The sequence below is a fragment of the Staurois parvus genome, unplaced genomic scaffold (assembly GCF_062004578.1).
Source record: "Staurois parvus isolate SC_StPar_1 unplaced genomic scaffold, SC_StPar_1.0 ptg000170l, whole genome shotgun sequence".
NCBI lineage: Eukaryota > Metazoa > Chordata > Amphibia > Anura > Ranidae > Staurois > Staurois parvus.
Genome location: NW_028317966.1, coordinates 2667884 through 2691685, shown reverse-complemented (window position 1 = coordinate 2691685; position 23802 = coordinate 2667884). Strand labels below are relative to the sequence as shown.

General features: G+C 37.2%; 1 protein-coding gene across 5 annotated transcripts in view; it reads left to right on the top strand.

Annotated features, from left to right (window-relative positions):
* GRID1 (glutamate ionotropic receptor delta type subunit 1) overlaps positions 1–23802 on the top strand; it is a 1483898-nt gene that overhangs the window by 1362245 nt on the left and 97851 nt on the right. For all 5 annotated transcript variants that reach the window (XR_016312597.1, XM_089676479.1, XM_089676480.1 and 2 more), the window contains exon 13: positions 6001–6196. Coding sequence is in view for 4 of the 5 variants with exons in the window: in XM_089676479.1 (XP_089532605.1) it covers positions 6001–6196 (196 nt within the window). In the remaining variant the exon portion in view is untranslated. The remainder of the gene's footprint in view (positions 1–6000; positions 6197–23802) is intronic.

The window sequence follows — 23802 nt, the reverse complement described above, 5'->3', positions numbered from 1 at the left end:
GCAGAGAATGTAATTGTATTAAAAATTATGTTGCATTTTCAAAGGCAGAACCATATCATTTGCATACATATTTGTTTCCACATTGAATTAGTGAACACTAGTAATGCCAAGTCTTGAAAATACTACAGCAGACTCATCTCACATGATTATAGTTATTGTGGATATTTTGGAAGATTCATATTTTAACAGTTCATTTCAAACCATTGGTTTTGGTGTCCTAACTTCAATGCCTAAGTGGTGATAGCCAGCTTTTACTCAGCTCTAAATGCAACACATTATTTGCTAGATAACTTTTATATACTGAATCACATTCAGGGCTTTCACAAAGGAATAATAGATGTTATTGCCATTGTCCTCTTTATAAAACATGTATGTCAGCCCTTTATACACTTCAGGTACTTTTTGCATAATTATAACAGTAAATTACATACATTACTTTTGCATGTTGTGTTAATACTTACCGTATTTTTCGCTCCATAAGATGCACCTAGATTTTAGAGGAGGAAAATAAGAAGAAAAAATTCTGAAGCAATGGACTGCAGATATAGTACAGGAGATGACAAGAGACTGCAGACATAGTACAGGAGATGACCAGAGACTGCGGACATAGTACAGGAGATGACCAGAGACTGCGGACACAGTAGAGGAGATGACCAGAGACTGCGCACATAGTACAGGAGATGACCACAGACTGCGGACATACTACAGGAGATGACCAGAGAGTGCAGACCTTTAGGGAGGAGGGGGCAGGTACCCGAATTTGACAGGTACCCGCTCCCACTTCGGCGGGGTTGTCCTCTACCCCTCCCTCCTTGTAGTCTTGTGGGACACATGACAGGTCCCACAAGACTACGGGGCCATTCACACAGCGCAGCGCTTCTCATGCATGCACAGTGGGCACCTGGCTGAGATCCCGCAAGTTGTCATAGCTGGGTGACCACACTGAAGATGCCGGTGCCAGGGAGAGAAGACGGCCAATGGAAGCAGGACACCGCTGGACTGAGGAACAGGTAGGACGAAGGAGCAGGTTCTTCTGCACAGTAGAGCCAAGTGGTCAGTCCGATTTTCTAATACGGCGGTGGCGGGAATACCGGGCCCACCGCTCCATAAGATGCACAGACAAATTCCCCCATTTTTTTGCATCTTATGAGGAAAAAATATGGTACCTTTCAACCACTCTTCACTATACCCCACAGTAATGCTTACACATGGAAGCCTATATTTTATAGTCCATTCATAAAATGTAGACCACAGTGTGGAACCTATGGCATTACAGAGAACTCTGTGATTGAAAAAGAGACTGGTCACATGACTTTGACAGGTCATAACTGGGTTCTCTTCACAACATGTTTTTTTTAACCACACTCATTATTTTTAAAAGCAGAATACCAAAGCCAGTGGAACACTAAGAACATTTTCTTATGCATGTTGCTGTGCATTTGTGCTTTATAAATAATCAGGTCACCCAAATGCAGGGGGTACAGTCTCTATTATTACCGGCGTGATCTGGCATTAGCAGTGTCAGACCTTCTAATGAAGGATCTGCACAAATGAGAGAGAAATATATAGGTTGGTAAAAGCATAGCAGGGGTCAAGGGCACTGTTTGACCTCTTGTTAGGGTTACCTGAATCCTTGGTGTGCCAGGCTTGTATCTTTGGGAGGGAACATATCTTTTTTTACCTATCTAAAATATATACTGTATAAACAGTTAAAAAATGAGGGTAAAAATTAAAAAATACAAATATTAAGGACTTGTGCGCTGTTATACCACAAATGTAATACCGGAAGGAGGAGATTGCTGCACTCACTGATCTACTGTGATGTGCTACCTCATCATATAATAAAAACACAAACTTTAAGAAAATATGCAGTGACAGTCCAAAAAAAAAACTTAAAAATGGTGAAATAATAAAAGTCCAATCCAACATATGTTGTGTTATCATCCAGCAATATTCAACGCCGTGCTTGAATTATCGCCCCACTCCCTGTTCACCTTAAGTGATGACCTATAGATTATAGTAGGCCAAACACGCTTTTAAAGGATTATGTGCCTTCAAATTTCTGATCCATAAAGTGTTCCTTCCATGTGCTATGTCTCCATTGGACCATTGAGCTCCAAATCTGTGCAAAATAAAACAGAAAAATACCATAGTGCAATACTGTTTTTTTTATAAATTTCAAATTTAACGTGCTACAATATCCACTCACATTAAAGAATATATGTGTGCTCCAAAATTTAGTGAACAAATATTTGCATTACTTCATCGTGCCAACTACATTGTAGTGTTTCCCATCACCGAGTAGGTGCACAGTACCGCCACCGTAAGTTAAAAACTGAAGGAAACATCTCAATGGTGGTCTATTATTGCTAAACTAACACCTTTTATGATGAATTATCCCAAGGCAAGATACTGTATGTGCCATTCTAAGTATTTATAGCTCCTAAAAACAGCTGCTTAAACAACAGTTTTCCTATATTTTTTCCAACAGTAAAGTGACAGTTAAAACTTTACAATTATAGTGGTTTAAACTATTTTAAACAAATTTGTCAAGAGATAAATATATATTTAGCTAAACACTTGGTTCTCTTTTTGGAAACCTAATCTTAAAAAGTTACTAAACCCACAACAACAAAATCAGTCTGTATATGCAGTAATAGTGCTGATGAGAAAAGGTATTTAACAGTTTATATTTGCTAAAATAATTGCATTTCTATGTTCTGTGGGAGACCAGATGTAGTGAATGCAGGGTTTAGTAACACTTTAACAGAAGGGAATTAGAAAAAAAAGTGGTGCAGTCATTATACCACACCACTCTTCTCAGCTGAGAAAATGAAGTAGATTCTGTTCCTAATTAACAAAAGAGTATAAGCCTGGTTGTTAATTAGGAGCAATTTGGTCCATGTTCAATGCCGTGACAGTCCAGCTGGAGCTGCAAGTTCCAGATCTCTCATCCCACCTCCTTCCCCACCTCCCCACTCAGCTTCACATCCCACAGACCATATCAGATCTGGAAGGGATCTGCGGCAGTTTTCTATAATGAAAACGGTCATGATCCTTTTGTTAATTAGCTGTGGAACCCTCAGCAATTTCTGTTTCTCTCTGAAATAGGGGGTGGTGGGGATAGACCTTAAACAGGTATGTCTGCTACTGGGCTTTTGGCTATCCTGATAGCATCAGGATGCTGCATCATGTTGGATGATGGGGGGCCTGACAGCACAATAGCAAAGGAGATGTACAGTACTTCTTTTTAACCCATAGATGAATGTGAAAATATATGTTCATCTTTTAACAAAAAATAATGAATGCACATTGTTTTGCAGGTTAAAAAAATGTGTATTTACTATTTGTTGTTTTGGGAGCCTGGAAAGCATTGTAGATCAGTAGATGACTGGTGCTATGCATGATTCCTGCAGACCTGTCAGTGTATCTGTGTTCATGTATCTCGTACAGGAAAGCAGATATACACTGACAGGAAGAATCAATGAACCACCACAGTGCTCAACAGTGCCATGGTAGTTCATTGGGAATTACAAGACAACAACCACAAAGGCAAACACTGGCAATGAGTGATATGGCTGGGCAGGCAGCTAGCAGGGTGGAGAAGATTCTAGCTGTCAGAATGGGGGATGGGGGGAGCGGGGACTGGTCCTTTTGTAACATGTTACATGTTACACTTTGAATATTGGTGTAGCATGTTACAAAAGGTGAACTTATCCTTTAAACTGTGGAGAGAACTAAGAGGAGAAAGGAGGCAGTATTGAGTGGACGGGGCCATGCTAAGGTATAACATCTTTACCATGTAGGACACGTATAAATGGAGTGTCCTGTTCCAAAAACAGGCATATGATCTAACCAAATAAAACATATAGGGTGAAACCAAAGTCAAAACATATATTGGATCCATAATAACTGTTAAAATTCCATTGATCAAATGACAGAAATCAATGTGTCACAATATCAGAAATTATACACATCAATAAATCAGTAAAACACATTAAACTTCTAAGTATCTCAAAGCATATATGTAAAATAAACAAAAGTGCAATGATATGACAGAAGCAGCTCTCAGAGGAAAGAGTTGTTTAAACCATATGACTGAGTTGCCTTTAATATGTATTTGCAACATTTTTCCACAGCCTATCATAGCTTTTCACAATCACCGCACTAGGTTATGTTGTTTGGCAATCAGGGCATTATTGCATTGCCAGTTTAAAGTTTTTCTATAGTATTTTTTTGTTTGTTTTATTACTGTCTTTATCCCTGATGGAAGGATTCACTGTCTTTGCAGTCTTGTTCTGGTGGCCATTGTCACAGAGGCACAAAGTGATGGTGATTCTACATGGGAACAAGAGGCAAGAGTATATTTTTTAATAGGAACACCTTGTCCAGTAACAACTGTCAAAGAGGGGATTTGTAAATATTCTCTCTCACTTTCTTTTGTGTCTCTGGGACAGGAAATTAGCAGAAATTTTTTCAGCTGAACTGAGAAAAAAAAATTGTTGGGTTTTTAACCAATCCTTACTCTATCCAGCATCATTTTAAACACAGTGAAAAGAAGAATGAAATCTTTAGGCAGTTTATGGGAATAGGAGAGAACAGCAGATGGCCTTGGTACTTTATGGTGATCATTGATAGCCCAATGAGCAAGTAGGTAGAACAAGAACCTGAAGAGCTACTGCAAAAATCAACGTGTCACCTGATTCTGAAATGTGACAGAGGTGTGTGAATCACAAAAGTGGCTGAACAGAACTGCACAGTTGACATGCATATGTGGCCTTTTTTTTCTGTGAATGAATGCCATGGCCAGACAGGATGCTAGTGGTGGGAGAAGCTAACAGGGGGAGAAGATCTTCCATTAGGTGTCAAAATGAGGGATGGGGGGGGGGGAGGGGCGGTCCTTTCATAACATGTTAGCCCCTGAATATTTGGCCTTTTTTATCTGGTAACTAATATGTTTTTAGCAGTTTAGCAGTTATAGATTAAATCTAGTAGGACGAGTCGTCTGCTAGCTTTTTACAGGCTGGAGTATGCAGACACTTAGGATGCATGTATTTACCATGCATTTGCCATATATTCATATTAATTTATATGAAGAAAATAATACAACACTGATCTCAAACTGACCTTAACTGACTTCAAATTTACTGTTACACTGCCTTTATATTTTAGGAACTCCAGGAACTTTCACTCCTTGGCTCTGTTCCTGTTCACCTTAACATTTTGAGTGTTCCTCCGCACCTTGTGGTGTTCCATGTGTTCTGTTGCATTCCCCATAAGAATAAAAATGATCTAGCAGGGGGAATGAGACACCATTGTAATGAAGCAGGTAGTTTTAAGAAGCCATTTGGAGGTTTAACTTTCCTACACACAATAAACACTGAAATACCAGTTTTGGTGGGCTACCCTTTTAATCATATTTAACACACATTCATACTTTAGTTGTCACTTCCTGGCCATTACATCTAATTTGATATATTTCAGATTGGTCTCAGACCCCAGAAAAGTAGAGTGCTCTGATAAGGAAACAACAATCATGTCCTGTGGTTTATGGGTCTGACCCATCCTCTCCAACATATTGGTACTGTTTGGTGGTAGGAGGCAGTAGATAAGAGCCGACAACTACATGAGCTGTTTGCTGTTTCCTTATCAGAGCTACAATGCATCCAAAATGGCATGCAGGTGTCTAGAGCTGCCAACTAGTATTAGTAAAAATATATGTACTGTATCTGTTACATTTAATGATGACACATTTTCAATGGCGTAGATTTATTAAAACTGGTGCACTCAGAATCTGGTTCAACTGTACATAGTAGCCAATCATCTTCTAACTTCTGCTTGTTCAAATAAGCTTTAGCAATACAACCTGGAAGCTGATTGGTTTCTATGCAGAGCTGCACCAGATTTTGCACTCTCCAATTATAGTAAATAACCAATAAAATAATGCTTTTTGAAAGAGAATCTTTCATTTACAGTTATTCTGCGCTCATTCCTTTGCAGAACCTTTCAAGACTTGGCTAAACAAATGGATTTGTCTTATGGCACAGTTAAGGATTCTGCAGTCTATGAATACTTTAAAGCGAAAGGAACGAACACTCTGGAACAAGACAGCACATTTGCAGAACTGTGGAGGACTATTAGCAAAAATAATGGAGCTGACAACTGTGTCTCCAGCCCCTCTGAAGGAATTAGAAAGGTAAGGAAAATGTTACTGCTTCATGACATGAAAATAAATATGATATCAAACTAGACAAAATCTACTTTGCAGTGCCTGTGTTTTATGTAAAAACAAATGTATACCTTCACTTTCATATGTTAGGTGTGCAATTTTGATTAAATATAATTTTAACATGTAAATAAAATACAAAGAAGTAAAACAAATGTATACAAATTCTGCTAGTGAGTACTGATTATACACTGTTCAACAGGTAAAAAGTTTTGGGCATAAAATTAGCTAATCTTACATAATTTTGGGGTGCTGAAAACGAAAATGACCCTAAAAAATGTTGATTGGCTCTAGTTTCCATGATATATTCACCCATCTAATGACGTAAGCCATTCAAAATTATGATGCAACTTCAGCTGCATATTGCGTAATTGATACTGGTGACCAATAGAAAATTGCATGTATACTGAGATGATGCAATATTAGCCTTTAATTGCAGCACTTCACTGCATAAAAGCTGCAGTATCTGTAGCTGATTGTAGTTCGACAGCGTCTTTACATTTCGTTTTATGCTTATATAGGCTACTCAGTAATGCCTCGAACTTGTGTGAATAAAGCAGATAATTTCTGCTATATCTGCGGTGAAATAACTTTTATCTCACAAAAAAGGAGGATAACAGGAATGATTAAGAAAGCCTACAACTTTTATTTTGGATGCAAGATAGGAGACCAGGACAAGAGCTGGGCACCACATATATGCTGCAATTCTTGTGGGACGGCACTGGAGCAATGGTTGAATGGAAAAAAGGCATCTATGCCTTTCGCTGTGCCAATGATTTGGAGAGAGCCAACAGATCATGTTAGTAATTGTTACGTTTGTATGGTGCCTCCAATTGTAAAAGGGCTAAATAAGAAGAAAAAGTTATCTGTGCACTATCCAAATATTCCATCGGCAATACGTCCAGTTCCTCATGGAGAGGGGCTACCAATTCCTAAAGCACCAGAATCCTTCGTGGTTGAGTCAAGTGAGGAAGAACCTGAAGCGTGTAGTCACGTGCAGTTGTAAGAGATAGCCCTTTCCTCGAATACAAGAGAAAAGCCAAGAGAAGCAAAACCGACACAAACTGAAGACAAAACTAGTGAGAATCCTAAGTATTAAAATGATTCAACTTAGCTTATGGCTATAATTTTTCTTGGTAATCCTATGCAATATATTATGCCATTTAGGCTTTGTTATGTAGTCAATATCACTTGCTTTATATTTGTGGAAAGACATCTATCTATATAATTATTGCGCATTATGTAGTCATTACGCCTATAGTAGAAAACTTTCCGTTTACAGAAAAACTAGAGCCAATTGACAAATTTCATTGTTATATTTTAACTCAGAATGTGAAATTCATTAAGAAATGGATCCTTTTGTTTCCAAAACTGGCAAAAAATAAAAATTTTTTGAACAGTGTTATTGGTGGAGCAGTGTTTATTGGCTAGCTGCAGTTATTGACGGCAAAAAAAATCCCATTTATGCAAGTGAGTTCCTGTACCATGTGCCGTGGTTTGCACAAAGTTATGTGGATTGAGATTTATTCTAGGATTAAAAATGTGAATCTTTAGAGCTTATTCACACATGTGCAGTGCGGATTGAAGTTCAGGTTTCAAAGCTAATTGATACAGTAGTTGTTCACAGGTTCACGTCAGGTTTACATCCGGTTCAGGACAGGATTAGCTCCAGATCTTATCTTGTTCACACATATGCGGTTTAGATACGGTTCCCATTGAAGTCAATAGCCTGTAATCCGCTTCTGAACCGGACAGCACTGCTCAGAAATTGGACATGACTCTTTTTAAAATTTCACTGAATCCGCACTGAATCTGCACCAGCAGTGCACCGGACATATGTGAACAGACACCATAGGAAGCAATGTTTTTTCACATGTCATGCGGATTGGATGCTGTTCAAACTGCATCCAATTCCCATATATGTGAATGGGCACTTACTGTTTGGAGAACAGCCTCAAGAGTCTGGTTCCTAGAAAGAGTTCTCTACCCAATATAGGCTCTGTTTAGAAGATCTGGGAAGCTCCTGTGGGCCTACTGTCCACATGGAAGAAAAATATATTTTAAAATATATTAAAATAATATTTTTCCCAAATATATTGACATATATTTGAAATACTACAATTTTGGCCATATTATTTATATATATATATATATATATATATATATATATATATATACAGTTGTGCTCAAAAGTTTACATACCCTGGCAGAAATTGTGAAATTTTGGCATTGCTATTGAAAATATGACTGATCATGCCAAAAAATGCTCTTTTATTGAAGGATGATGATCATGTGAAGCCATGCATTATCAAATAGTTGTTTGGCTCCTTTTTAATTCATAATGATAGCAGAGATTACCCAAATGGCCCGGATCAAAAGTTTACATACCCTGGAATGTTTGGCCTTGGTACAGACACACGACGTGACACACACGGGTTGAAATGCCAATTAGAGGTTAATGTCCCACATCTGTTGCTTTTTAAATTGCAATTAGTGTCAGTGTATAAATAGTCAATGAGTTTGTTAGCTCTTATGTGGAAGTACTGACTAGGCTAGATACTGAGCCATGGGGATCAGACAAAAACTGTCAAAAGTCCTGCGTAATAAGGTAATGGAGCTTTATAAAGATGGAAAAGGACATAAAAAGATGTCCAAAGCCTTGAATATGCCAATCAGTACTGTTAAATCGCCTATTAAGATGTGGAAAGTTCAGGGATCTCTTGATACCAAGCCAAGTACAGGTAGACCAAGAAAGATTGCAGCCACAACTGTCAGAAGAATTGTTCGGGATACAAAGGGAAACCCATTGGTAACCACAAGAAAATTACAAGCTGCTCTGGAAAAAGATGGTGTGGTTGTTTGAAGGAGCACAATATGATGACACTTCAACAAAAATAAGCTGCACAGTCGAGGTGCCAGAAAGAAGCTTTTACTGCATCAATGACACAAAAAGGCTTGATTAGGCATGTCAAGGTGTTGTCATGCATATTGTAACTGGGCTTTTTTGTGGCATTGGTGCATTAAAAGCTTCTTTCTTGCACCTCGACCAAACAGCTCATTTTTGTTCAAGTATCACCCTTTTGTACTCCTTAAAAACAACCGCACCATCTTTTTCCAGAGCAGCCTGTTTTACTTTTGAGGTTGCCTGTGGGTTTTTCTTTGAATCCCAGACAATTCTTCCATCAGTTATGGCTGCAATCTTTCTTGGTCTACCTGACCTTAGCTTGGTATCAAGAGATCCCCAAACTTTCCACTTCTTAATAGGTGATTTAACAGTACTGATTGGCATATTCAAGGCTTTGGACATCTTTTTATGTCCTTTTCCATCTTTTATAAAGTTCCATTACTTTGTTACGCAGGACTTTTGACAGCTCTTTTCTGATCCCCATGGCTCAGTATCTAGCCTAGTCAGTGCTTCCACGTAAGAGCTAACAAACTCATTGACTATTTATACACTGACACCAATTGCAATTCAAAAAGCCACAGATGTGGAACATTAACCTCTAGTTGGCATTTTATCCCATGTGTGTCACCTTGTGTATCTGTACCAAGGCCAAACATTCCAGGGTATGTAAACTTTTGATCATGGCCATTTGGGTGATTTCTGTTACCATTATGATTTAAAAAGGAGCCAAACAACTATTTGATAATAAATGGCTTCATATGATCATTATCCTTCAATAAAAGAGCATTTTTTGGCATGATATACATGATATATGTATACATTTTTTACATAATATATATACTGTATGTTGAAATGCTTTTACAAATATATGTAAAAATATATGTTAAAACGACTTCTTTATATGTTAAAAAAACTAATGAATGTTTAAAAAAAATTATATTTTAAAAAATATCTTTCATATACTGTATGTGGTAATATTTAAAAAAAAGCATTTCAACATACAGTGAGTGTATGTGTGTGTATATATACAGTATATATATATATATATATATATATATATATATAATATACAGTATATATATATATATTTTTTTTAAATATATTGAATACGGCCAAAATTCTAGTATTTCAAATATATGTCAATACATTTGGGAAGAATATTTTTTAAATATATTTAAAACATATTTTTCTTGCATGTGGGTGCAAAGATGATCTGCATCTCTGATACCCTTGATTTTACTGAAGCCTTTTAGGCATGGAAATTGGTGGACTGTTTTAATATACTATTTGAAATATACTTGCATATTACATCTTACTTCATCTCTCCCATGTCCATCCTTAGAACTCTAGTTTATATATCTAATGAGATGGTTATAGTGGTACTTGACTAATGCTGTTTTGTTTGTTTTTTTATATGTTATTTTTTTTTTGGGGGGGGGGCTATTGTTGTTTTTAGGGGGTAATTGGTCTATAAAGTTATATATTTTGTATTAGTTATTTTGGATTTTTCGTTTTCTTTGTATATGTAGATGATTTTGGAGAGGTGCCTAAATTTATTTGGAGGGTTTCTTTTAGTTTTAGTTTTTTCCACTTGTGATTTTTCTAGTCACGTTCTGTTTCTCTCTTTTTTTTTTCTATTTAGGGTGTGCCTACATGTAAGCATTGCAGGTATTAGATGACAGAATAAATCAGTTCAATTATTTTCATAGCAATACCTGCTTGCCAGATAACAACTTTATTGAAGTCCTTTTTTCCATACTCAAAAGCATGCCCCATCAATCACAATGAGGCAATGCCCACACAAGCTGTTGAGTTTCTCAGGCCCTGGAAATTATATTAAAGGATGGATGAAAATGTATGCTTCCAGGGACAATAAAGGATAATGCTAAGATTTTAGCTGACAGCTGCATCTCTTCGTTCATATTCTGACCCTCTCTTCAACTTTAAATTGACCCTTGCTATTTATTTTGTTGCCCCATCTGACAATACTTCTGCATTTAAGTTGCTACAAGTTCTTTTTCACACCTTCTCTTAGCTCTCTATTTGTAGATAGAATTCACAGCTCTCTATCAATCCCTAGGTTATTCAACTATCTTGCAATCCCTAGATAGCCTCAGATCTCTAGCAGTACCTAGAGAGAATTCACAGCTTGCTATCAATCCCAGATAGAACACTCCACTCTCTAGCAAACCCTAGAGAGATTGCTCAGCTCTCTAGTAGTCTATAGATTATCAAACCCCTCTAGAAATCCCTAGGTAGAATTCACAACTCTCTGGCAATCCCTAGATAGCTCAGCTATATAGTTACATAGGTTGACAAAAAGCACTAGTCCGTCTAGCTCAACCAATACAAGAAAAACAAAAACACACAAATAGAAAACCTTCATAAACACTATCTTATACCCACAGTTCTCTTGTAATCCCAAATGAAGCCGTTTAGAAAACATTGGGTAGAACTCAGAATCCCTGGATAGATTGTTCAGCTCTTTTAAGCAATTCCCAGAGAGCCACAACTCTTTAGCAGTCCTAAACAGGTATTAATTAGAGATGAGCGAATTATTCAAAAATTTGATTCGGCTGATTCGCCGAATTTGCGGGAGAAATTTGATTCGATGCGAATTTATTCGCTGCGAATTTAACTTATTAAAAGGGTTTCTAGGCTTCAGAGAGCCTTTATATTAGTGCAGAACACTGTACCTTTAATTTAAATGCCCTTTGAGTCTGCTGGGGAAGAGAAATAATACTGTCAGTCAGTATGACATGCAGATGAGTGCCGTCGATCTTAGAATCACCGCACACTTCACTCATTTGGGCAGTCACGGGGCACGACGAAGAAGAAGAAGAAGAAGAAGAATGAAAAGAAGAATGAAAAGAAGAAGAAGAAGAATGAAAAGAAGAAGAAGAAGAATGAAAAGAAGAAGAAGAAGAATGAAAAGAAGAATGAAAAGAAGAATGAAAAGTAGAAGAAGAAGAATGAAAAGAAGAAGAAAAATGAAAAGAAGAAGAATGAAAAGAAGAATGAAAAGAAGAAGAAGAATGAAAAGAAGAATGAAAAGAAGAATGAGAAGAAGAATGAAAAGAAGAATGAAAAGAAGAATGAGAAGAATGAAAAGAAGAATGAAAAGAAGAAGAAGAAGAAGAATGAAAAGAAGAAGAAGAAGAAGAATGAAAAGAAGAAGAAGAATGAAAAGAAGAATGAAAAGAAGAATGAGAAGAAGAATGAAAAGAAGAATGAAAAGAAGAAGAAGAATGAAAAGAAGAATGAAAAGAAGCAGAAGAAGAATGAAAAGAAGAATGAAAAGAAGAAGAAGAAGAATGAAAAGAAGAAGAAGAAGAATGAAAAGAAGAAGAATTCCAGTACAGCAAAAAGTGTATCTGCAGAGAGCTCCGCTATTTCTGACAGTTCTCTGACAGTTCCTTCACATTTACAGCGGTTGAAACATTGTATCTATTTGTTTCCGAATAAAAACATCTGTATCCTAAATGGAAACAAATAGATACAATGTTTCAACCGCTGTAAATGTGAAGGAACTGTCAGAGAACTGTCAGAAATAGCGGAGCTCTCTGCAGTGACACTTTTTGCCGGCTGATCGGGGAAAATTCGATTCGTGCATCCGAAGTTTGCTAAAATTCGGATTCGGTGCGAATCGAATTTTTCCTAATATTCGAAACGAATTCCACTTCGCCAAGTTCGATTCGCTCATCTCTAGTATTAATAGTAACAGATAAATTTATATTTATATAAATATTAGTAATAACATTTACATTTTTTTGTCATTGGCTTGTTTTAAAATGGTATTACTGCTATTTATATAAATATTATTTTTATATCAGGGTTTATGCATTGAGGTTCAATACTGTAATTTACATTGGAATATTTAGTTTAGTGAGGATTTTGCAGCGATTTTTGTAGCCAGTGAGTGTTGCCACGTGCATTAAGTTACTCAACTACATATCCCAATGTAAACTATTGAACCTCAATGCATAAATCCTGATATAAAATAATATTCATATAAATAATATGTATTTAAACAATAGAAATAGTATTACTATTATTTATATAAATATTATTTTTATATCAGGATTTATACATTGAGGTTCAATAGTTTACATTGGAATATTTAGTTTAATGAGGATTTTGTAGTGTGCAGCCAGTCAGTATTGTTGGGTGCATTCAGTTACTCAACTGCATATCCCAATGTAAACTATTGAACCTCAATGCATAAATCCTAATATAAAAATAATATTTATATAAATAATATGTATTTAAACAACAGTATTTAAACAATAGTATTACTATTATTTATATAAATATTATTTTTATTTCAGGATTTATACATTAAGGTTCAATAGTTTACATTGGGATATGTAGTTTAATGAGGATTTTGTAGTGTGCAGCCAGTCAGTATTGTTGCGTGCATTCAGTTACTCAACTACATATCCCAATGTAAACTATTGAACCTCAATGCATAAATCCTGATATAAAAATAATATTTATATAAATAATACGTATTTAAACAATAGAAATATTATTACTATTATTTATATAAATATTATTTTTATATCAGGTTTTATACATTGAGGTTCAATAGTTTACATTATATGTAAAATATTGATATGTAGTTTAGTGAGGATTTTTAGTGTGCAGCCAAGTCAGTTTTGCTGCGTGCATTCAGTCACTCAGGGAGTTAATACATTGGATATATATATATATATATATATATATATATATATACACATATGTGTGTGTGTGTGAATAGTTGCATACTGCCAGGCTATTCCACTGAGAAAGTCGTCATGACAAAATGCATTGGAGGTGGAGTTGGGCAGTGTTTATCAGAAGTGTGGAGATCCTGGGTTTGTGGGAGAGTCAGGAGTGGTGTAATATCACAGAGCAGGTAGCGGATCACTCGGTAAAGGCTTGCATTTTTTATTTGGGACCGCACCCTTGTTGATTTTATCTGACCTACTCTGCACAAGTGTTTGTAAGTGCAATCTTTCTTTTTAATAAAAACTTTTTAAAAGTTATCACCCTATGTACATTTCAAATTTGTTTTTTGTGTCTGCCACCTACGCATCTCACGGGTTTAGAGAGCCTTAGAGTTGCAGGGTTGCAGCCTGAGGATGAACAGTGTTTGCTTTGTCTTAAAACCACTTCCAGACCGGACACTTTTACCCCCTTCCTGACCAGGGCAATTTTCAGCTTTCAGCGCTATCACACTTTGAATGACAATTGCGCAGTCATGCAACACTGTACCCAAATTAATTTTTTACCATTTTTTTGCGACAGATAAAGCTTTATTTTGGTGGTATTTATTCACTGCTGGGATTTTTATTTTTTTTGCTATGTAAATGAAAAAGTCCAAAAATTTTGAACAAAAGTGTTTTTTTAATAAAATTTTGCAAATAAATAATATTTCATCATAAATCTTTACCAAAATGTATTTCGTTATCTTTTTAGTAAAACAAAAAAAAAAAAAATTAGGTTATAACCAAAAATTATAATTTTTAAACATTTTTTTTACATTTTTATTTTATTTTTTTATATTATTATTTTTTATTTATTTTTATTTTTTTTACATACTGTCACCCTAGCAGTACAGTGTCACCATGGTACTACACTGTACTACTTGTGGAGGGTGATGAAGATTTTTTTTTTTCTTTTTACAATGATTGCTTTTACACCCATATAGGATGTAAAAGCAATCATTTCTCTTTCTCTCTGTGTGCATTCCTGCACTCATTGAGAAATACAGAGTGAGCTGTGATTGGTCACAGCTTGTCACATGGTACAAGGCTGTTGTGAATAGCCTTGTGCCATGTGACCTCTGTGATCATTCACAGATTTCACACGTAAGCAATGATGTCACAAGTGACATCTTGCTTACTACTTTGCATGTGATCACTGATTGGCCAATCAGTGATCACATGATCGGGACCTCGTACAGAGGTCCCGTCCGACGATCGGTGTTTCACTGTGTCCGGAGGACACAGCGGGCACCGGATCGCGGTGCTGCGCGCTCCCAGGGAGCGCGCACAAGCAGGGTGCGGGGAGGCCGTTCATAAACGGCCACCCGACCCTGTACTGCCACCTTCCGGCCGTTTATATGCAACGGCCGGTCGGGAAGTGGTTAAGCACATTATGCCTATATTAAAAAAGAAAGACAAAAGGAAAATGTAAATAAATTTCCAGTTTGAGGTTGAGGTGCCTACGCTGTTTGGGTGAAGTTGGTTTTTCTTACTGTATGTGGAAGAAACAAGTGGACACTGGTGTACTGGATATGTTTTTATTTATGAAGATGTGAAAGATTTAATTTTGTTACAATTATGTTTCACTTTTGATACTATATAATTCAATTTAAGCTTACTTGAAAAATCCCCTTTCCTGTTTTAAGGGCTGTCTATCTGCTGACCATCTCTTTCAACAACTTCCTAGATTTCCTTTATGCTTTTTGTCTTATCATCTGCCCATCCATTTGGTTTACCTTCAAATTGTAAAGACTACATATCCCATGGTACCTTGCAAGCAGATATGATATGGAGTGTTTTCAATACTGACTGTGCCTTCTTAACTCCTCCTTTCAGCAGCAGGTAGTTCAGACAGCAGGTTTCGTGAAATGTGTGACAAAAAACAGTGCATATTGACTGGATATAGTAAAAATCTGTCACTGTATTCATGGAACTAAATGAGTGGGGATCTTCATAAAGTAATTTTACAAACTTCAAGATTATTCAGATTAAAATCAGTAGGCTAAAAATAATTGATATTATGGAAATATATGATGTTTGATTTTGACCATAGATACATTTAACCTCTGGATATATATTACAGAATTATTTTCAGTAACATGCATGAAATGGATCTAATAATAATGGCCAGTGGTAAATGTAGAAGAGACCCCCTTACATTTGTGGTTAGTGAAGGCAGTCAATCACTTTGTGATTGCTCTTTTCTATAGGTACCTTTCTCAACGCCTGGAGGAACCCTACATTTCCCCAGGACCTGAGTTGAAAAAGACTACTCTGAATAGTCAAAGTTCTATATTTTTCCTAAAAACTTTAAACTGTAAAAATCCACTTAACCTTCAGAAGTTGTAAATCCATTGCAGCAGAGCATGTGTCTGCTAAAAGTATGCTTGTAAACGTTTAACAGACATTATCCCTTCTTTTACAACTGTCACTTTTTTAAGGTACAGCTAGCTGGGAAAGGATAAATTACAAAGTTGTGTTTGTGCAGGTTTCTGAATGTAAACTTGATTTTTACTTGAGTTTCATTACTATTGCCTAGGGACTGAAAGAGAGGACTGATAGTTGAGAGGGTACAATAAAGAGCTTACAAAAGTTTTATAAGTCTTGCAAAAATGTACAAGTACTGTTAGATAGGATAACAAAGCAAACAGAAAAAAACTAAACACTGCTTATAATCCTTTTTTTATTTGCACTAACTTTTACATTTTCAGGACAGGCTTTCAGGCTGGTCCCTTCTTCTCAGTCCAAGTAGTACTGGCACACAAAGTTTGAGCAAAATATTAAGTAGGACAATCTCTGAGAAAAAAAATACATACACAGCAATGGTAATTAAAAGAAGCTTGGGGTGAAAAAAAACAGTCATTTATACTCACCAAGGTGGATGCAACAGTGATCTGATGCAGTTTTTGTCCCCCACCACCTCTACACCACTGATCACTCAGTTCATGATCTACAGTGAGCAGAGAGCCAGGTCTCTACTCTTCCCCTCCAGCACTCACTGGAGAGCAGGGCTGTGGAGAGGGTGGGAGCAGCTTGCTCAGGCTCTGAGCAACTTGCCAATAGACTATGCCAGCTGCCAGTCCAGGACTCTGGGTAGATCCCAGCATTAAAGTCGGGATCTCTCCAGAGTCTGGACAAGCTAAGTGATTTCAGCCAACAGTGGGCTTTAGTCCTCTGTCAACTGATTACAGGTCACAGGAGAGCAGAGTGAAGTGCACTCCTGTGACCTATAGGAGAAGTAGAGTCAAAACAGCTTTGTCCCTATTTCTCCTTTAAATTGGGTTAGCTGGTAAAATAAGGAAAGGCGTGGGCTGTGGAATGGAAGGTGGGATAAAAACTGTTAGAAAGTGCTTTAGAAAAGTAAGGTTTACGTTTAGTCCATTATCTTTTGTGTCAAATAAAATGATTATTCCCTGACATTTTTGAAGTTTTCCTTTACAACAGTAGTATCCAAACTGTGGCCCTGCGGCTGGATGTGGAGCTTTGCTTGCCTTCATCTAGCCCTTGGGTCACTGTTCTTCTCACTGATAAAAACACTATATTTCTTACTAACACCAATGATGGGGAACTATTCCTCCCACTGACACCAATGATTGGGCATTATTCCTCCCACTGACACCAAAAATGGGGTATTATTCTTCCCACTAACAATGATAGGATACTATTCTTCCCACTGAATCCATCAATGGGGCACTATTCCTCCCACCAACACCAGTGTATGGCCTCCCTAAAGCCTGAAGGACAGTAAACTGACCCTTTGTTTGAAATGTTTGAAACCCCTACTTTACAAGCTAAAACATTCATGTCTTCCATACAGTGGTATGGTTGTAATTTCTGTCTTGCATACCTAAATATATATAAAACAAAAACCTCACTGATGGACTATCTTTATAATTCCAAATGAACTACACATGAATACACAGCCAAGCCACTATATACTACCGCATATTCTCTGACTTAGAGCCCAAAAAAATAAACATCTCAGAATGCTAGCAGAATCCTTCTAAAGGAAAGGCTATAGGAACAAAACCATCAGTACAAGTACAGACACTGCATTCAACCCAAAGAGAAATTCTCCTACAATGCAAAAAGAAAAGAAAAGAAAAACTTTGTACATCTAGTAAGCACATACAATCCAGCAATAGAAGGGATAAAAGAGACAGCCAAGAAGCTGCAACCCATCATAACAGAGGAAACAACTCTGAACAAATGTTCCAACAACCCCTGTGCTAGTCTTTAGGCAACCACCCAAAATCAGGCATAGTTTAATCAGCAGGAAGCTTCTTTCTGATTACAGAGACACAAACAAGGAAACAAAACCTTTCATTAACAAGCTCTGCAAATTGTGAAGCCACATTAACCCATTAAAAAGTGTTACACATGTAAAAGTGACTTTCAGTAATACAGGATGATGCATCTGTACCTCCAGTAAGGTGTACTTCATTCAATGCAATCCGTGATATTACATTGGTGAAACAAGACGGCAATTTAAAAAAAACACCATAAAAGAACATAAGGATGGTGATTACTGCACACCTATTGGACATCATTTCTCACAACCGAATCACTGTATAGAAGACATGCATTTTGATTCTTAAAGGGAACTTTAAAAATAAGCAGCAAAGGAAAACTTTTGAGGTATGAATAATAATTCTATTTGACACAAGATCGACAAATAACTATTCACCAGTTTTATGACCATTCCTACCTCTGTGATTCTTACTCCCATTCCATAGTCCACTGCTTTTCTTATCTTGCCAACATACCCTTTTAATTTCCCTTGTGTACTTATGTGTATGCATGTGCTTTTCTCAGAGATTTCCCTACTTAACATTTTGCTAACACTTTTTGGAAGAAAACACCCCCCCCAAGCTTTTCCTATTTTAAAAAAAATTCTTTATGCAACAGAAAAAAACAGTCCAAATTGTAATATGCACAAAAAAGTACAATTCACATTTAAAACACTTTGTGCAAGATGTAGCTATCCAGAATAAAATCAGTATGCCACACCAACAACTATCCCTTTTCCTAAATTGTGCACGATCACCTTTTAAATGCGAACCAGTATTTAAAAATAAGAAAAAAAACACAGCGATAGTAAAGAAAAGAAAGTTTAAGAGGTTGAGGATGAGGGAGAAAAAGGAGAAGGAATAGGCCAATAGGATGTTACAGACAAAAAATGAACAAAGGAAGGGATAGGGAAGAAGGCAGGGAGGAAGGGGACAATCCAGATAACTCCCTTCTTGTTCTAAAAATGTAAATGTTAGAGTAAATAAAAAAAAGTGCCATGGACAGTGTTCAAGTGCAAGCACACTAAAATGGCTACTGTCACCTTAAGCAAAAGTAATAGCAAAGGGCCATGCTAAGATTTAAGCCTGATATATGCAACAATTACACAGGTATTAGGTAAAATAGTTTTATCCATAGGGTTTTAAAACAAGCTCTTCAAATTGGTCACTGGGCCTTTTAAAGTTGTTGGTCAATCTCTTTAAGGGGATGTCAGCTATTCTCTTTTCTGTGTGGGGAAATTATATAGGCTTTTGGTGCCATGGAAGTATAATCAACAAAGCGGAAAAGTCTATGGCCTTGGTGAAAAAGAAAGTTAAATCAGAGCATGTGTTTCTACTCTTTGTGATTTATAGCGATAAGATAATATCATTTATCTAGTAATATTAATAAGCAAAGAAAAAAAACTTGAAAGTTATATATTCTGAATGCAAACAATGTTTTCAAGATGTGTGGTTTCCTTGAAGTCTTTGCAGTAAATTTAATTGCTATAAGCTCCTGAGAAAGGCACTCTGTAGTAGAAATAACTACAAGCAAAGGGGTGTTTCCTGACACCCATTAAAAATTCCTGTAAACATTTCATAGCAAATTTAAAAAGGGAAATGCTGGTTGTTAGTATCTGTACTGCTTACTGGACTTAAAAAAAAAAAGTTTCAGCTTGCAGGAATAAAAGGTTGAGTAGGAAAAATCAGTGGGCACAGGTAACATTGTTATTTAAATAAATAAGCATCTTTTATTTAGAATGTAATCTTCTGAAAGCTTTCATTTTGTTCTGAGAGAATTATTACAATTATCTTGTCTAGATATGTCTATAGATAAAAGGCTTGCAGTTAGCTAAACATAGACTCTAATAGAACATCCTGACATGAGAACGAGCTTTCTGGCAGAACATTTCAAGGTTGGGTTTTAAAAACTGTAGAGAGAATTATTCAACTTAAAAGCCAAAGATTATCAGTCATAATGATGCTAGTAATGTAAGGGCAGGCAGCTTCAAAATGTTTGTGGGTGACATCTTTAGAATGCAAGACAAGGAGTGACATGTTCCATTCATCTCCTTCATTAAAGCTGGAGATATGCACTCCATTATTCTGGATAAGCAGATGGAAGCTCTTAGGAATACAAATATTACATTTTATTAGGACTTTGAGTTAGACGTACTGTTTTAATCCCCACTCTAAATGTACTGATGATTCAAAACAGTATGAAACAAATGCAAAACTTGCTATTTTATCTAATTATCTCTGCTTAGGTTTGTGAAGCTGGGATTATTAGATCTGCATTGATTGTTTCTTTCTGTGTGGGTGTTTGTCAATGGTTAGCAGCGTCAATAATTTGTTGTGAATATCTAACTTTTAATATGAAGTTTTCTGCAAGTTTCCACCCAGCTATTGACATTGGATCAATCATTTCATTATTTATTGTATAGGTATTATAGTAAAAGCCAAATTCTTATGAATATATTCAAGTTTTGATATTTAACTTAACATTTAGCTTCTGGCAAATTGTTTCTTTAATTCGGTCAGTTACATTAAGCAAGGTTGCTTAAAATCGAAGTGCACACTTTTTTGTTTGTTTTTGTAATTATAGTAAGTGTAAACTCTGACTAAAAGACATTTAGTTTGCTAAAGAACTGCGTATCATAAACAAATAATATGTTTTAAATATAAAATACTAGTTTTCATCCATTTTATTCATCTTTTGCTACATTTAGTGCTGCTGGTATGTGTGCATACCCTCCAGTGATGGTTCCATGCAGGGGCGGACTGACCATTTGGAAATTTGGGCACTGCCCAAGGCCTGGGGTCAGTAGGGGGCCCCATGAGATGCCCCTGGTACCTTTTTCATAGGCTTTTTTGAGTTTGGGCAAGGACACAGGGGCCCCATGATCCCCTATTGCCCGGGGCCCCGGGAGTTGTCAGTCCGCCCCTGGTTGCATGGCATTTTTAGGGCGGTTTTCTGGATTGTGACTACAGTGAATCATGCCTGTGTAATATTTGTTGAAATGGTGACCTGTAGTTTCCTATAGAAGCATGTGTGATTGGGTGACAATACAGGAGCACAGTTGGCCAACATGGACAGAGAATTTTTACCACAGAAAGTGCCTGAACATGGACCCTCTTGGCAAGATCATCTGGTATTATATTAATTAAAAACTGTAGGTTTAAAATGATTGAAAATTAACTTTAAAATTGTATTTATACTCATATGAGATTTTAATGATTGGGTTTATACTTACTTTAATATCAATAGGAGATCAAATTAATTTATTTTTTACACTGCTCCATGTTCAAGAAAAAAATGTTTTTATTAAAACTATAAGGGTATTGAAAAAGCCAGCAGGGCTAGTTAGCTGAATGAGCTGTCAGCAGACATTATATTTTTTTTTATATTAGCCCCAACCCCCTCCCCCCACCTCCTTTCTGGGTGCAAATGCAAATTAATATTCAATAAGTGACTTTCTGCTGGTTGCACATTGCACATGATTGCTCTCACTCAGTGTGACCTATGATTCACTGATAAACCACTTAGACTACAGAGGGCCCCTTTCACAAGGCAGTATCTTACTGCTTTGTAATATTTGTTGAAATTGCGACCTGTGTAATATTTGTTGAAATGGCAAACTGTAGTTTCCTACAGAAGCATGTGTGATAGGGTGACAATACAGGAGCACAGTTGGCCAACATGGACAGAGAATTGTTACTACAGAAAGTGCCTGAACATGGACCCTCTTGGCAAGATCATTTGGTATTATATTAATTAAAAACTGTAAGATTAAAATGATTGAAAATGAGCTTTAAAATTGTATTTATACCCATATGAGATGTTATTGATTGGGTGTAAACTTTAATATCAATAGGAGATCAAATTAATTTATTTTTTACACTGCTCCATGTTCAAGAAAAACATGTTTTTATTAAAACTATATTAGTATTGAAAAAGCCAGCAGGGCTAGCTAGCTGAATGAGCTGTCAGCAGACATTTAAAAAACTTTTATATTAACCCCTCCCCCCTCCCCCCCACCGACCTTCTGGGTGCAATTGCAAATTAATATTCAATAAGTGACTTTCTGCTGTTTGCGCATTGCATATGATGCTGTCACCCAATGTGACTATGACTCACTGATAAACCACTTAGACTACAGAGGGCCCCATTCACAAAGCAGTATCTTGCTGCATCTGAGTATGCGGTATGATATTTCACAGCGTTTTTCAAAAAGTTTTTTGCAATTCACTAAAAACCACTGCTAAAATTCCATGTTCACTATTTTATGAAGTCGTGCGGGATTTTAGCAGTCAAAGCCTATGGTAATTTAACGTTGGCGGTAGCTGGTGTCCTTAACAACCAATGAGTCATCAGCTGTCAGTGGTGTTTTCCGATCACAGCTGAATGTAACGAAAAGAATTGCCTGCATTTAAAATTACTGAAAAAAACACATGGGGCCGCCCCAATCCATACCAGTACCTTTGGGTCTGGAATGGATTTTAAGGAGAAAACACACACCAAAATAAAAACAAATGGTCTGGCAGGTCAGGAAAGGGGGGGACGAACAAGCAACCCTCCTGAACCATACCAGGCTACGTGCCCTCAACATGGAGGGGTGGTTTAGGGCACCTTGTCCCCATGTTGATGAGGATAAGGACCTGTTCTCCACAACCCTGGCCAGTGGTTGTGGGGATCTGCTGGTGAGGGACTTATTGGATTCTGGAAGCCCCCTTTAACAAGGGGGCTCCAGACTCCAGCCCCCCCATAACTCATTGATTGTTAAGGAAACCTTGGCTGCCATCTTCTTCACAATCATATTGTTCACTGGTTGTTAACCTCCTGGCGCCGGCGCCTCCCGGCCCTTTAAGAGTTTCAGAAGCTGGGAGGCAGGGCGGGGAGTAGCATACATATGTGCTGGGAGCAGGGGCGGACTGACCATTTGGAAACTCGGGCACTGCCCAAGGGCCCGGGGTCAGTAGGGGGCCCCATGAGATGCCCCGGTACCTTTTTCATAGGTTTTTTTGAGTTTGGGCAAGGACACAGGGGCCCCATGATCCCCTATTGCCCGGGGGCCCCATGATCCCCTATTGCCCTGGGGCCCCATGAGTTGTCAGTCCGCCCCTGGCTGGGAGCGTGCAGGGAGTGCACTCTCAACACATATTTATTTTTTAATTGCACGCAAATATGTGGCCGTTGGGCGTCAGGGCCCAGATGCCAAGAGGCCGCATATTTGCGATCGGAGTCAAAGGGTTAAGGACACTGGCAGCTTCCCACTCTTTCAAAACCAGTTAAAATCATACACATTCCTTAAATACCACATGCCTGGACTACTACTTAATCACCGCATGCATTTAATTATTTATTTCCTCCTGTGTATTGAGTTTAATGCCTGTTCATGCTGTATTTATCGAGTGCTTTCAGCGTTTTACAGTAAATGCACAAACCAGTATAGTGAAATGATCGCTTCAGGATCACATGTGATATTTAGGCAAAATGTGTCAGGACACCTACATATCACATGTGAGATGTTTTTGTGAATGGAGCCCAGAATGTTAGCCATTCATATTCTTTGTTAACCCAGCACAGTTGTACTGGAGCAATTCATGAGAATTAGTAATATCTACTGACAGATTACTTTTACACCCTGCTACCAT